The 14145-nt window shown below is 53.5% G+C and overlaps 1 protein-coding gene across 1 annotated transcript in view; it reads left to right on the top strand.

Annotated features, from left to right (window-relative positions):
- PLG (plasminogen) overlaps positions 1-14145 on the top strand; it is a 39207-nt gene that overhangs the window by 3119 nt on the left and 21943 nt on the right. Inside the window, exons 2-9 of the mRNA XM_005875302.2 lie at positions 1509-1644; positions 2859-2965; positions 6146-6260; positions 8157-8296; positions 9802-9922; positions 11369-11487; positions 12577-12739; positions 13607-13752. Coding sequence (XP_005875364.1) covers positions 1509-1644; positions 2859-2965; positions 6146-6260; positions 8157-8296; positions 9802-9922; positions 11369-11487; positions 12577-12739; positions 13607-13752 — 1047 coding nt within the window. The remainder of the gene's footprint in view (positions 1-1508; positions 1645-2858; positions 2966-6145; positions 6261-8156; positions 8297-9801; positions 9923-11368; positions 11488-12576; positions 12740-13606; positions 13753-14145) is intronic.

The following is a 14145-nucleotide window of genomic DNA, read 5'->3' as shown; positions in this document are numbered from 1 at the left end:
GAGGCGGGGGGCTCTGACTCCTGCATTGAGTGCCTCGCTGTGCTGTGCATGCGTTCAGGGTCTGGGGTGCGGGGGGTGGGGGGGGGCTTGCTGAGGAGTCTGCCTCCTGCTGACCTTCCTGTGGAGTTTCCATCAGCACTACGCCTGCTCGGGAATGGCTCCTCTTTGGAAAGTTTCGTGACTGATCCGCCTTCCACAAACCCTCCTTCTAACCGAGCTCCTGAAAAGACTCGCCGGTCCCTCCGCAGCCCCTCTGCCTGGCTTAGGTCCCCCCCACTTCCCCAAAGTGGCCAAGGTTCCACGTTGCCCAATCCCATTTAGACAAATGTTAGGAAACTCTGCTCTCTGTAGTATTTTATTAACCTCTTTGGCCTCTCGCCCTGTGAACATCGCTAGTGCTCCATCCCCAAAGGACGGAGGCCACCTCCCGCTGGAACAGAGCTGCTAAGGCAGGTCAGGCGGGAGCAGGGACCCTCTGCAGCCGGGCTCAGGCACCCCCGGCCGCAGTCACAAAGGGCAGAGCGACCTCCAGACAGCTTCTTCGCCTTAGATTTCATCTCACGGAAAATTCAAGACCAGTATTTGTCTGCTTTTTTACAATTCCCTCCAGAAGGCCAGGTACCTGTCGTCATCATGGAAGAACTTATTTCTCTTTCATTGAAAGTGGGTGTCCCTGGACCGAGCCCAGTGTGAAAATGACCTCGATTGCAGGGCAGGTCCTATTCCTGCTCAACATCAGCAAGTCACCAGGAATGCACCTCGAGGCGGAGCCACTCAGGGAGCGCCTGCCACGTCCGTGTAAGGGACGGCGTGGCCACCAGGGTTCAGTCGGTCGGAGACCCAGTCACCGCTCCGCGCTCTTCCCGGACCCGGGGTGAACGGGCCACCGGTGTTGGTCACCCACTTGCCACCGGTGGTCCCTAGTGTTCTGTCGCGTCACGGCCATCCACAGCAAGCAGACCAAGTTCATTCCTATTTCAGGCTTCACACCCACTAACGTAGCAACTCAGGAGTTGTTAACTAGTTCTAATATATGAACCTACCCATCCAACCGATCTCTGAACAGAGTGCGGTCTGTGAATGGAACTGTTTTCCTGACTAAACATTGTTATTCGTGGCCATCTGTTCTGCTTTGGATAAAACAGCACGTTTTATTTGGTGGAGGCAGAGCAGATAGATTACAAAGTCACCATAATCAAACAGTGGTGTCGATTCATTTTTGTTGTTGTTAATCCTCCCCCAAGGATTTTTTTTTTTGATTAATAGAGAGAGTGGAAGGGAGGGGGAGAGACAGGGAGAGAAACATCGCTGTGAGCGAGACATATTGATTGGTTGCCTCCCGCATGAGCCCTGACCGGGGCTGGGGATCGAGCCTGCAATGGAGGTACGTGCCCTTGACCAGAATCAAACCCGTGACCCTTCAGTCCAAGGGCCGATGCTCTAACCACTGAGCGACTGGCCAGGCTGGTGTTGATTAATTGGATCCTGCTTTTCCCTTCCACGTGTAGGTCACGGAGACCCCCTGGACAGCTACGTAAACACGCAGGGGGCCTCGCTGATTACTCTCACCAGGAAGGAGCTGCCCGCAGGAAGCATCGCCGAATGTGCCGCGAAATGCGAGGAAGAAACCACATTCACTTGCAGGTATTTTTGGTGTCATGGCACCTGGGCAGACATCTTGCTGTTTGGGAGACTCTTATTTTGACATCAGGAACTTTGCTCCTGGCCGTGACAAGGACAGGATTTAAGAGGGATTTCATGGGATCGGAGTTTGGAATCTGTATTTGCTCCCTGTACCGGAATCCACACAATAGTTTCTTGATATACTTATTAGTGTCCCTTATAGAAAAATGTCCCCAGAGGACCTTATTTATTTGTACATGTGACGCGAGCAGGTACTATTAAAGCTCTCGTGTTTAACACCGTTATCACTAAGTATTTACTGAGGATCACATGTGTGGAGGTGTTCGGGACCCCAAGGAGCAAAGAAGCATTGAGGGCGTGACCAGCGTCTGAGCGATACAGCACCGTGTGTGCTAGGTCTTTGTGTGGGTACACGCTCCAGCCCTGCCTTTTGTGGCTATGGTGTGGTGTCGTCACAGAAACTGGATATAATGCAAATTTAAATTTAAAAAAATACAGCCTAGGTGAGGTATCGGTAAGTGACGTAATCAATATGTGCTCTATATTCAGAGGAGAGATCAATTCCTCAGGGTTGATCAGCTGGGCAGGCCTCAGGGAGGAGGTGTGAGCTGAGCTGGGCTTTGAAGGGTAAGTGGGAGCTGGGTAAATACTGATGAGGCCTGAGGCCTTCTAGGCAGAGGGCGTGGCCTGGCCTGGCCCCTGGGAGAGGGACCAAGCAGGGACCAAGGGCTCGTGCTGGAGATGGGGCTGGACAGGTAGCTGCGGAGGCTTTGAACGCCAGGTCAAGGGGGGAGAGAATGCAGAGGTGTAGGTCAAGGGGAATCACAGGAGTCATGTAGACCATTTTGGAAATAAATTCAAGGCCACCAGAATCGCTTCTTTCCAACACAAAAGCAAATATTCTGGGACTACATTAAGAACACGAGTGAGGAAAAGTAGAGCAGTCACCACAGAAAGAGACCATGTGGAGGAGCAGGAGGAAGAAAGGAGGGAGAGACCATGTGGAGGGCCAGGAGGGAGACGGGAAGGGAGAAGGATGCGATCACCATGGCAGCATCTCATGGACACTGGGCCACACGGAATTGAAAAGAACAGCTCAGAGCTCCTGGAGCCACCAAGGGACACACTTCCCTTTAGAGTCTCCTACTTCCCAGTAAAAGACGGCTCTCCTCCACTGACGCCGCCCTTCCGCTGTGTCCGATTCTCTCCCGCAGGTCCTTCCAGTACCACAGCAAAGAGCAGCACTGCGTGGTCATGGGGGACAACAGCAAGTCCGCCCCGGTCCTTCGGATGAGAGACGTGGTTTTATATGAAAAGAGAAGTGCGCACCATGCTTTCTTTTCCTCCTTCTCCTGCTCATCTACTTCTTCCCCTCCCCCTCCTGCCCCTCCCCCTCCTTCCTGCCCCTCCCCCTCCTCAGGGCTGTAGTTTATGGGACCACAGAGTGGAGGCACCATGGGGCAGGGAAAGTGAATTAGGAGTCACTACATCAGCTTGAGTAGATTATCTTACTTTACCTTTTATGTGTCATTGTTCTTATTTTATTCATTGTTTTGTTAATCCTCACCTGAGGACATTTTTCCATTGCATTTTAGGAAGAGTAGAAGGGAGGAATGAGGCCAGGGAGAGAGAGAGAGAGAGAGAGAGAGAGAGAGAGACATCAATTGGTTGCCTTCCATATGCGCCCCAACTGGGGATTGAACTCACAACCTAGGCATGTGCCCTGACCAGGAATCAAACCTGCAACCTTCCTGGTGTCCAGGATGATGCTCCAACCACTGAGCCACCTGGCCGCGGCAGTTTCTCTTTAATTCTTGAGATTCAAGTGCAGATGAGATCTACAATTTACCTGGTGAAGTTACTAGTTTTTACAAATAGTGAGTCAAGGATGAGATACACAGCATTCCCTACTATCCACCAGATTAAAGAAAAGGGGGCCTGGTGGGATGCCCCCTGCAAAACGCTGCCGTGTACACGTCCCTGTAAATGGTTAACCAGAGGGGATCTGGGGTGACCGCCGGCCTGAGTGCGCATCCCTGTGGTTGCCTGTTTTCCAGGCGATGGCAGGAGCCAAAGGTTAGACAAACGCTGGCAGGTACAGACAAACAAGGAGAGGTGAAAGGTCAAAAGTCAGTCCTTCCCGGTGCTTGTCTCTTTACTGTGCAATATCGACCTGGGCTGACTCACCCCCCGGTGCGTTTCTGGGAAGAGCTGCTGTCATATTTCCATCTGCCGCTTGCCGCCATGGCCGCTGCCACCACTTGGGTCTAAGCCGCCGTCATCACTGGTGGGCCACTGGACGGGCTGGGCGGTGACATCCCTGCTTCAAGGCCTTCGTGCCCTGAGAACAACATCCAAATGCCCTGAGGGCTCCAGGGCCCCGCATCATTGAAGCCCACCCTGCTTGCCGGGCTCAAACGCTTGTCCCTGAGCCTGCACCATGCGGGGCACACCCTGCCGCCCACCCTCTCCGTCCCTCCCTGGCCAGTCCCTTCTCATCTCCCAGGTCTCAGCTCAAGCCCCACCTCCTTTCAAAGCCTCCCCTTGACCTCAGGGCCTCCGAAGGGCCTTGTGTTTACATTTAAAAAGATATTTTTTTTTATTGATTTCAGAGAGGAAGGGAGAGGGAGAAAGAGAATAGAAACATCAGTGATGAGAGAGAATCATGGATCAGGTGCCTCCTGCACGCCCCGCATTGGGGCTTGAGCCCGCAGCCAAAGGATGTGCCCTGACCGGGAATCAAACAGTGACCTCCTGGTTCATAGGTTGACACTCAACCACTGAGCCACGCTGGCCAGGCACACTTACACTTTAAAATATATATATATATATTGCTGCCTCCTACACGCCCCACAATGGGGATTGAGCCCGCAACCTGGGCATGTGCCCTGACTAGGAATCAAACCTTGACCTCCTGGTTCATAGGTCAACGCTCAACCACTGAGCCACGCCGGCTGGGCGCATGTACACTTTTGATAAGTGTCCTACGTCTACTGTAGGTAGATGTCTCCGTGAAGACCTACTTGCAATCCGTCTACAGACCGTTGGGTTAAATGCACTCGTCTGCGATAGGTGTGTGAGAAATACTTTCCACAGACAACCAGTCAATTAGCTTTAAAGCTGGTTTACAAGGGGGAATCATGAGAGATGACACAAAGGGATTGAAGACACACGATTCCACGGGCACGTTTTGGGTGGAGGCTCTTTGTCCTGGAACATGGGCCAGCGATAGGGGTGACCTGGCGTGTTTCTGGCATAAATGACTCTCTAAGGCAGCGGTTCTCAACCTGTGGGTCGCGACCCCTTTGGGGGTCGAACGACCCTTTCACAGGGGTCGCCTAAGACCATCGGAAAACACATGTATAATTACATATTGTTTTTGTGATTAATCACTATGCTTTAATTATGTTCAATTTGTAACAATGAAATTGGGGGTCACCACAACATGAGGAACTGTATTAAAGGGTCGCGGCGTTAGGAAGGTTGAGGACCACTGCTCTAAGGGCCTTGTCTACCATAACCAGCTTCCTTCTCTTTGAAGCAGAGCCGGGCCCGGAGCATACACTCGTCAGTCTGACTGTCGAACACCTCTGTGTAGTTATGATCTCCCCCCCACACATATAGTCACCGTATGCGTGGGTTGCACTCAGTGGATTTGATAGCAATTTTGAAAACGATTCAACTCTCTCAAGTCCTTACAAGCATTCAGCTTTGTTAAAGAGAAGCCTTTTTTTTCTCATTCATTTCTCAGTTTAGAAGATTGTAATGACTATGTATGGTGCCAGGCCAGTTTAGATAACCTTTGATCAAATACAGCTGCATTAAAAGTTTTGACAATAAAGACATTGGACTCTTGGTAAGCATATAACCCAACTGGTGGGACCAGAAGTGGGCAGACACACTGGAAAGTGGCCTGCCAGCCACGGGTGCCCACCCTGAGCCACGAGGGACACGGGTGGGCACCTGGCAGTGTGCTTAACAACAGGATGGAGCCCTGCCCTGTGAGTCGGGGAGGTGGTGGCCGGTGGTAACCCTTTAAAGTAGACCCCACTTTCTAACCCTGTTGGACACTTTTCATATTTAAACTACCGGAGCCTCAGAAAAGTCAGGGCGCATGGATCTCTCCTGGCCCCTGAAAAGTGCACTGCCCACCTGCCTGGAAGCCCTCTTCCCATCCCCTTCACGCGCTCACACGCTGTTTATTGTCTGTCACACCTGTCACCAAGGGCTGCGTCCTTGATCGCTTTCTGTTGCGGCACCCTGACTCCACTGTTCCCCACTCCGTGTGCCCCCAGCACCCAGCATGGCGCCTGGCACACAGAGGGGCTGTCGCTTTGAATAAACCTATGGAAGCGCCAAACAGCTTTGCTAGCTGCACCTCTCCCAGAGCCATGAAAGGTGACCTTGGGTGGCAGGACCACCGTGTCCTTTCGCTGCACGAGACGCAGGGCTCGGCGTGACCTCCCTTGCGAAGGGACTGACCGCTGTGTGGTCTTCTCAGTCTATCTTTCAGAGTGCAAGACCGGGAACGGAAGGCGCTACCGGGGGACGGTGTCCAAGACGAAAAACGGGGTTGCCTGTCAGAAGTGGAGTGACCACTCTCCACACATCCCCAGGTAAGGCTGTCTCTCTCCGCTGTGCTCACCTGCTGCACTTAGAATGACCGCATTCCCTCCAAGCCCCCAGGATAGGTGCCCGCACAGGCACAGAGGACCTCGCTGATGCTGAGGCAGATGGTTCCATTAGTTATAGCCTCCCGCAGGGCATGCTTGTGCCCCATCCGCTCCGCACACATGCTTTTCTGGAAGCCCTAGCTCACAGGAGGATGCCTGGTAAGAACAGAACCACCAAACCACGGGTTCTAGGCTGAGTCTGAGAGACCAGAGATGGCCACCTTTAGGATGCAATTAGCTGAAAGCTAACGTATCAAATTAGAACTCTCACCTCAACATTGTGGAGTGAAAGAGGAAATGAAATATAAGCGAGCAATGGATTCTCCTGCAAGTCGCCTATTTCTTTTAGTGTCATTCTCACTGTATGTTTCCCAGGGAACATCAGGCTGCACTAAGTTCTTGGTGACAAAGCTCATCCAGCCGGAGCTGGTGTCTATGGCCCCACCCACTTCCCAACAAATTGCCTTGACTGCCTCCCGTGAGATGGGCAGACCTCATATTCCTGGGACATGAAGGCTTATAGGGGTAAAGCAATGAAACCAAATGGCAGGCTGTCAGGGGCCTTGGAGATAGTCTAGGCCAAGCATGTCAAACTCAAAGGCTAACACGGGCCAAATAAACGAGGTTTAAGTTTATGTGGGCCGCAAAAAACACAAGCTTCAATTTTCATAGAAATGTAGGTTTCTTTCAAAAAGTATAGTATACAATAGAACAAGAGCAATGATAAAATTAATGTTTTCTTACATACCGTTATATTGGCTGGGCTGCAAAAATATTTGTTGTGGGCCACATGCGGCCCGCGGGCCACATGCCTCGTTTATTGGGCCCATGTTCGCCTTTGTGTTTGACATGCTTGGTCTAGGCCAGTGGTCGGCAAACTGCAGCTCACGAGTCACATGCGGCTCTTTGACCCCTTGAGTCTGGCTCTTCCACAAAATACCAACTTCTGTGCATAGGCCACGAAGTTTCAACCGCACTGTACATGCATGCCCGCAGGTGGTATTTTGTGGAAGAGCCACACTCAAGGGGCCAAAGAGCCGCATGTGGCTCGCGAGCCGCAGTTTGCCGACCACGGGTCTAGGCCATCTCTCCTCTGGTAGATGAGGAAACTGAGGCTCGGTCTACCAAAAGCAGGCACGTAGGAGAGTCCAAAACAAAGCCTGACTTTTAGACCCCAAGTCTTGGGCTTTTGATCTAACTTGTTATCTCCACACGGCAACTCATCTCGAGTTGAAAGTTAGCTCGATTCCCCGACCCCACACTCCCCCTAAATCTGGCTGCATTTCAGAGAGAACACGGCCTGGGGGATCTGACTTAACTCTCGAGATGCTACTTATTAACCGTTCCAACTAAGGCACGATCTGTTTGGTTTCCACGCTGCGTCTCAGTCGTCTCATCTGTCAATAGGGCTAACATCACCGTCCTGGTGGGGTTTTCATTAAGGCTCCACGAGAGGACGTAGACAAAGAGCGTAGTGTCACCTGGAGCATGGCGTTCACTCCCATCGTTTTCACAGAGAGAGGCCGGGACAGAAGCAGGCATTTGGGATGCACGAGAACCTGGCAGGCTTGAGGCCTTGCTCCCGCCACCTATGCATAGAAACAGCGTGGTCCCCCTTCTGAGACGTGACTGTGCAAGTAGGAATAACGGGAATGTTAGCGCCTGGGCGGAAATAGCCCAGCAACAGAGACGGTGGCAATCGGACACCACAAACCCTTGGGCTCCGGGGTGGCAGGACCTTGACCTCCGGATGGGAACCGGAGGCTCCTCGGTCTGCGTGGCTGGTCGCGTGCTGACGTATAGGACACAATCAGAGTGTTTCCTTCCCGCCCTGCCCAGGTTCTCACCCACGAGCCACCCGTTGGAGGGGCTGGAGGAAAACTACTGCCGGAACCCCGACAACGACGAGAAGGGGCCCTGGTGTTATACCACCGACCCGGCCACCAGATTCGACTACTGCACCATCCCTGAATGTGAAGGTCAGGAGCTGCCGTAGACACCCTCCCGTTTGCCTTCCCCGCACGCAATTGCTGTAAAGCGATTTCCCACGGGGAGAGTGTGACCCATCACTTAGCGCCGTGTTTGACACCATCGAGTCATGCACGAACCTCATGGAAAGGGTCAACATTTGCTCAGACCCCCTAGTATTGACCTGAATTATTTTTATTAAAATGTTCCTTCAATGTGTACAAATATTTAAAAAAACAAAACTAGATGTAAACTCTAGACACAAACTTCCTATGCTTAAAGCTCAGCAGACAGTAGAAAGACAAAAACCGATTTGGGGGAATATAGTTGGCATAAACCCGCAAAATCAATACAATTCAAAGGAACAATAGTAACGTGGAGACTTTGTTGTTGCACTGAAGCTAAGCCAAGAACCAGTTTTTAAACCAGCGAATCGTTATTTTAATGAACCAACCAGTTGGATAGCACATCCCAGCAGTCAATGCTAAAAATTACAAACGTCCTACTGAAAAAAACGTTCTTCATTTCACATTTCCTGCTCCACTGAGTGGGGCGAGGGGGGTAGGGGATTTTTGTAGGGGGGGGGGGATTTGTGCAGCCACCTGGTGTGTTCCCACCTGTGACGGCTCAGGTCCCCATCATTTTATCCACCTCCACTCTGGGGACTCTTTATTTGTACACGGTGTTATGAGGTCATTTGTCCCTTAGTTGACATGAACACATCATTTTTGTATCAAGTCTGACTCTTTTTTTCCTTATTACTCCATAAAACTTAAAGTCACATTGACCCTGCTGGGCCATGTCATTTCAAGAATTCTAAATCAAAGCTCCTGTTTTTAAATAATGTGAGAAAGCGGAGAACAGCCAGGCGTGCTTCTCACTCATACAGAAAGAGAGCTGCTGTGGCTGGAGGGGAGCACTGCCCCCAGCAAGTCAGGAGCACCACAGACCCCAGCGCTCGGATCCTGGGAGGATGCCGTCACCCAGCGATCGGATAATGACACAGACGCGTTTAAAGATCCTCCTGGAAACGGAGACTCCACTTTTTAAAGTCCCAGCAGAGAACTGACAGGCTCCGAGAATCTGTGTCCCCTCCCCACCCAAGGGCCACTGCATCCCAGCTCGAGGACATGCCTTCATGGAATTTCTGAAATTGGTCGTGACTATAATAGTCGAGGGGGTCTTGACCAAAATATGCTCATTTTACCATTTGAAAGAAAGAGTGGCATTTTAGGTTGTATTAGAAAATTGAGTCTTTGGTGCCGATTTTATTACCAAGTGACTATCGGATAACACATAGGAACAAGGGGCTAGTGACCGTGGGACAGCACGTATGAGCAGGGGCTAGTGACCGTGGGACAGCACGTATGAACAGGGGCTAGTGACCATTGGACAGCACGTATGAGCAGGGGCTAGTGACCATTGGACAGCACGTATGAGCAGGGGCGAGCGGTGTTCAAGGCGTTCCTGGTGGGGCTCTGGTTCTCACTTCTCCTTCCTCCTTGCCGCCGCCCAGAGGAGTGCATGCACTGCAGTGGGGAAAACTACGAGGGCACGATCTCCAGGACCAAGTCAGGACTCGAGTGCCAGGCCTGGGACTCGCAGACGCCGCACGCGCACGGCTACATCCCCGCCAAGTAAGTCCCCGAGACAAACTCGGTGCTCCCGGCTCCGCAGCTCCAGAGTGCTTACTGCTGCTGAGGTGTTTTCATGTCCCTCGAGCAGCGAACGAACCTGATGTTTCCGCGTCTCCCTTTGCCTCTTCCCACGCGCCTGCCAGAGCGGCTCCCGCTCCCGCTCTGCGGTGGGTGCAGGGAGCAGAGGCCCACGACTGTCAGACGTGCAGGGTCTCAGACCCTCGGCCGAGTCTCTGCCGGAATTGGTCCTGGCCGATGCGTGAGCGCACGGAGAGCTGAGAAGCCCAGATCCGCTGGCTGGGGTGTCCCCAGCTCTCCCCTCTCCTCCCCACGCCCCCCCTCTCCTTCACTCCAGTGAAACTCCAGGCTCCCTGACCCACGACCCGAGGATGGGGGTGATGAGCCCTCAGTGTGTTCCTCTCAGTGCACTGTTTCCGGGGCAAGGACCCTAACTTTCACTAGACTCCCCAAGGGGCCAGGGATGTGCAACAGGGAGGGAGTCCCTGGCCTAGCAATCCTCCCCCACTTCCCACGGATTGTTCCGGAAACACCCCCTTCCGTAGCTGCTTCTGATCTTTCTCTTCATTCCATGATGATGGTGGGACCTACCGCGACTTAAGAAAACTTAGAAAAAATGAGACTGAGCCCCCTCGTTCCCTGTGGGCAACAGCTCCAGGGAACCGTTGTGCCTCCCATTCCAAACGGTTCGCGTCCAGGAAATAGCAGAAGATTCCCGAAGCCACTGCTGTTGGCTCAGTCGACCCTGACCTAGCACTGGGAGCCCCAGACAGGGACGTGAGCCAAGCCAGAGGGCCCAGGCACGGCTCGCCTCGGGGTCTCAGCCCAGGGCCCACTGAGGACTCCCTGCCTGCACCTGGGCCAGGTGCTCACGGGAACACAACGCGCCCCCTTCCGCTGCTGTAAGCTCAAAGGCTAGCGGGACCCCAGCCTGGCAGACCAGCGGGTCGGCTCTTCAAGCTCTGAAGGTGGCAACTAGGAAGTTCCTTGTGTTTTAAAAATTGCTCTTATTTGCAACTGCATAACTGGAGTTTGCTGACATCAGCTTTCCAGGCGACCCACATGCTAACGTCACTAATCCTGTCCTGTGGCTTACACACTGTAAACCGCCGGGAAAGTAGTCCTCCGACCCCCGAGCGCATCTTCCTCATGAGACCGCCATCTCTTCGAGGTCGGCCTTCTCCCTGTCGCCTCCCAGGGTGCTTGGCTGTGCCTGCAGGTGCTCCCTACCTGCTCATTTAAAGTGATTCTTAGCTGGACATGTTCCATGCTATTTTTTATTTTATTTTTAAAAACAAGGAACGCTCCACGAATTTGCGTGTCATCCCTGCGCAGGGCCCAGGCTGATCTCTGGATCGCTCCGGTTTTAGTGTGTGCTGCCGGAGCGAGCGCTGTTCCGTGCCATTAAATTCCTCCTCGCCCATTCAGATTCCCAAGCAAGAACCTGAAGATGAATTACTGCCGTAACCCTGATGGGGAGCCCAGCCCCTGGTGTTTCACCACGAACCCCAACAAACGCTGGGAACTCTGTGACATCCCGCGCTGCAGTGAGTATGGCCCCACCCCGTCCGCGGACCCTCAGCTGTTCTGCCCTGGGAACCAAGAAAAAAGCAGGGCCCCATGATCCTGTGGGGTTTGACTGCCCTTGTCAAACGGTCTCCTGGCTCCTCCAGGGACCTGTCTGAGCATCCATTGCTCATGGGTTCTGTGGGTTTTTCCTGTCAAAGACAGGCATGTGGGCTCCGGAAGGCAGCTCTGTGGCCTTCGAGGGGACATCAGACCCTGCGTCCTGTCCACGCGTCTCATTCGCACCCAGAGTTCTCTCTGGCTGCTGCTCTGTAACAAGCGTTGCCCCTGAGGTCTGTCTCAGAAGGGCCACCTGGGAGTGGGCAGTGGGAGAGGGGAGCCCAGGGCGGAGGGTGAACCGGCTCGCTTAGCAGGAAAGACCCGGAAGAAACACTTTTGTGAGCCTTTCCCTCGATGAGAATGGGAAGAAGGGACTGGAGGTTCAGACAAGGGCGGCCATCAGGAGTTAGGAGGGCTCGCAGCCCGGGGGGCTTCCGCCCTTGGGCCTGGCAGCCTTCCGTCCGGCGGGCACGGAGTCCCCTGGGCACTCCCCTTCTTCCTCACGTCGCTCTCTCTTTTTGTCATCTTTTTTCTTCTTCTTCTCTCAAGAATTTTGTGATTCTGGAAGCCCATACTCTTCCTTGGAGACACATTTTGGCTTCTTTCCACGGCCTCTCTGTCGGCTTCATGGGATGTTGGGCGGCATCTAGCTGTGTTCACTCGGGGAATCATTTATTCTTCGCAAAGGAGGTTGGGTCGCTGGTGTCTGTGGAGATCTGGGGTGAGGGTGGCATGTCGATCCCTACATGTGACAAACTGAGAAAGAAAACAGAAAGCAGCACGCACTCCGAGGGCCTTGTTCCTGGAGGCGTCCCTCGTGAGGTGGTCTCGTAGGCATGACTCTACCAAGTCAACTTCTTCTAAAAACGATAAACCACTTTCCAGTTCCAAAGAGGGGGAGCAGCCAGCAGCCAGACTGACGCTCCCAGATCCAACCCCGACCCCAGCCCTGCCGCCTGTGCCTTCCCCATTTCAGAACCACTCACGGCCATTTACTGTCCCTATTCAAGCAACCCCCCCGCCGTCCTCCGGCCCCACACACCAGTGTCTGAAGGGCAGAGGGGAAAGCTACGTCGGGAAGGTGGCCGTCACTCTCTCCGGGCACACGTGTCAGCGCTGGAGCGAGCAGACCCCTCACAAGCACAACAGGACCCCGGAAAACTTCCCCTGCAAGTAAGTCTGCCCCGGCTCCGTCCCCGCAGCCGAGCCAGGCGTGAAAGCCCACTGACCTGGCTCGAGCTTGAGCCACTACAGGTGAAGTCCCTGCACTGACCACGGGCCAGTGCTGTGCACGGGGATGGTGAGTCAGCCCTGTCTCCTGTGACGCTGGTTCTCCGCTCCAGCAGCGGGTGCTGTTAGAAATGCCAGATCCTGGGCCCTCCCCCAGGTCCGCTCAGTCAGATCGCAGAGCAGCGGGTGTGGAGAACACGGAAATCCCAGGGCTACGCTGGAGAGACTCGTTGTTGTTGCTAATCCGCACCCGAGGGTATTCTTCCCATTGATTTAAGAGAGAGTAAAAGGGAGGGGGGAGGAAGAGAGAGAGAGCGAGAGAGAGATCAATGTGAGAGAGACACATCGATTGGTTGCCTCCCACACACACCCAGACCGAGGCCAGGGATTGAACCTGAAACCCATGTACATGACCTTGACCAGGAATTGAACCTGCGACCCTATGGTCCAGGGGCCAATGGTCTAACCTCTGAGCCACACCAGCCAGGGCTGGATATACTGTTTGAGGCAGGAACACTGTGGGAAATCCCCATGTGCTTTAGCATCCAGCACCATGCCCAACACACAGCAGAGCTATTTTGCTTGGTGATCCCCAGTCGAGGAATACGTTTTAACCATTGACCCCAGAGAAGCGACGGCACCGTAATTCTCTGGGCTCCTAAAGAGCCCCACCTCCGCTCACGTGCCCACCTACCCTTCAGGAGGATTAGCTGGCCAGGCGTCCAATATCCCTATTAACCAGCCTGCGAAACTCCTTGTCATGTCATGGAGCCCGTGTGGAGGGCGGAACTCACACCGCGTCTTTTCCAGAAACCTGGAGGAAAACTACTGCCGTAACCCTGATGGAGAGTCGGCTCCGTGGTGTTTTACGACCAACAGCAAAGTGCGGTGGGAGCACTGCAAGATCCCGTCCTGCGAGTCCTCCCAGCTGTCCCCGGAGCAGGCGGAGGCCACAGGTAGCGGAGGGGCTGAGTTCGGAGGCCGGCCTGTGGGTCCCCACTCCCGCGCTTTGTCTAGGGTTGCGTTCTGCTCTGCTCAGAGAACGTGCTCCGGGGTGTCGCTTACGTTAAACCTGTGGAAGGAGGGCCTTCTTGGTGAACGTGTCCTGTGCTCTTAAGAAGGAGGAGGCTTCCGCTGTTGGCGGAGAGGGTTCCATAAAGACAGCAGGTCAAGTTGATTAGCACTGCTTTGCACTTCTCATTCCTCACTGATCTTCTTCTTTAAAAAAAAATATCTACACTAATAAAAGAGAAACATGGTAATTGGCGTACGACCGCTACCCTTCCCATTGGCTAATCAGCGTATCCTTATGCAAATTAACTGTCAGCCAAGATGGCGGCCGGCAGCCA

This window comes from Myotis brandtii, unplaced genomic scaffold (assembly GCF_000412655.1).
Source record: "Myotis brandtii unplaced genomic scaffold, ASM41265v1 scaffold458, whole genome shotgun sequence".
In the NCBI taxonomy this organism is placed as follows: Eukaryota; Metazoa; Chordata; class Mammalia; order Chiroptera; family Vespertilionidae; genus Myotis; species Myotis brandtii.
Note: the sequence above shows the minus strand (reverse complement) of the source record. Positions and strands in the feature narration are given on the sequence as shown.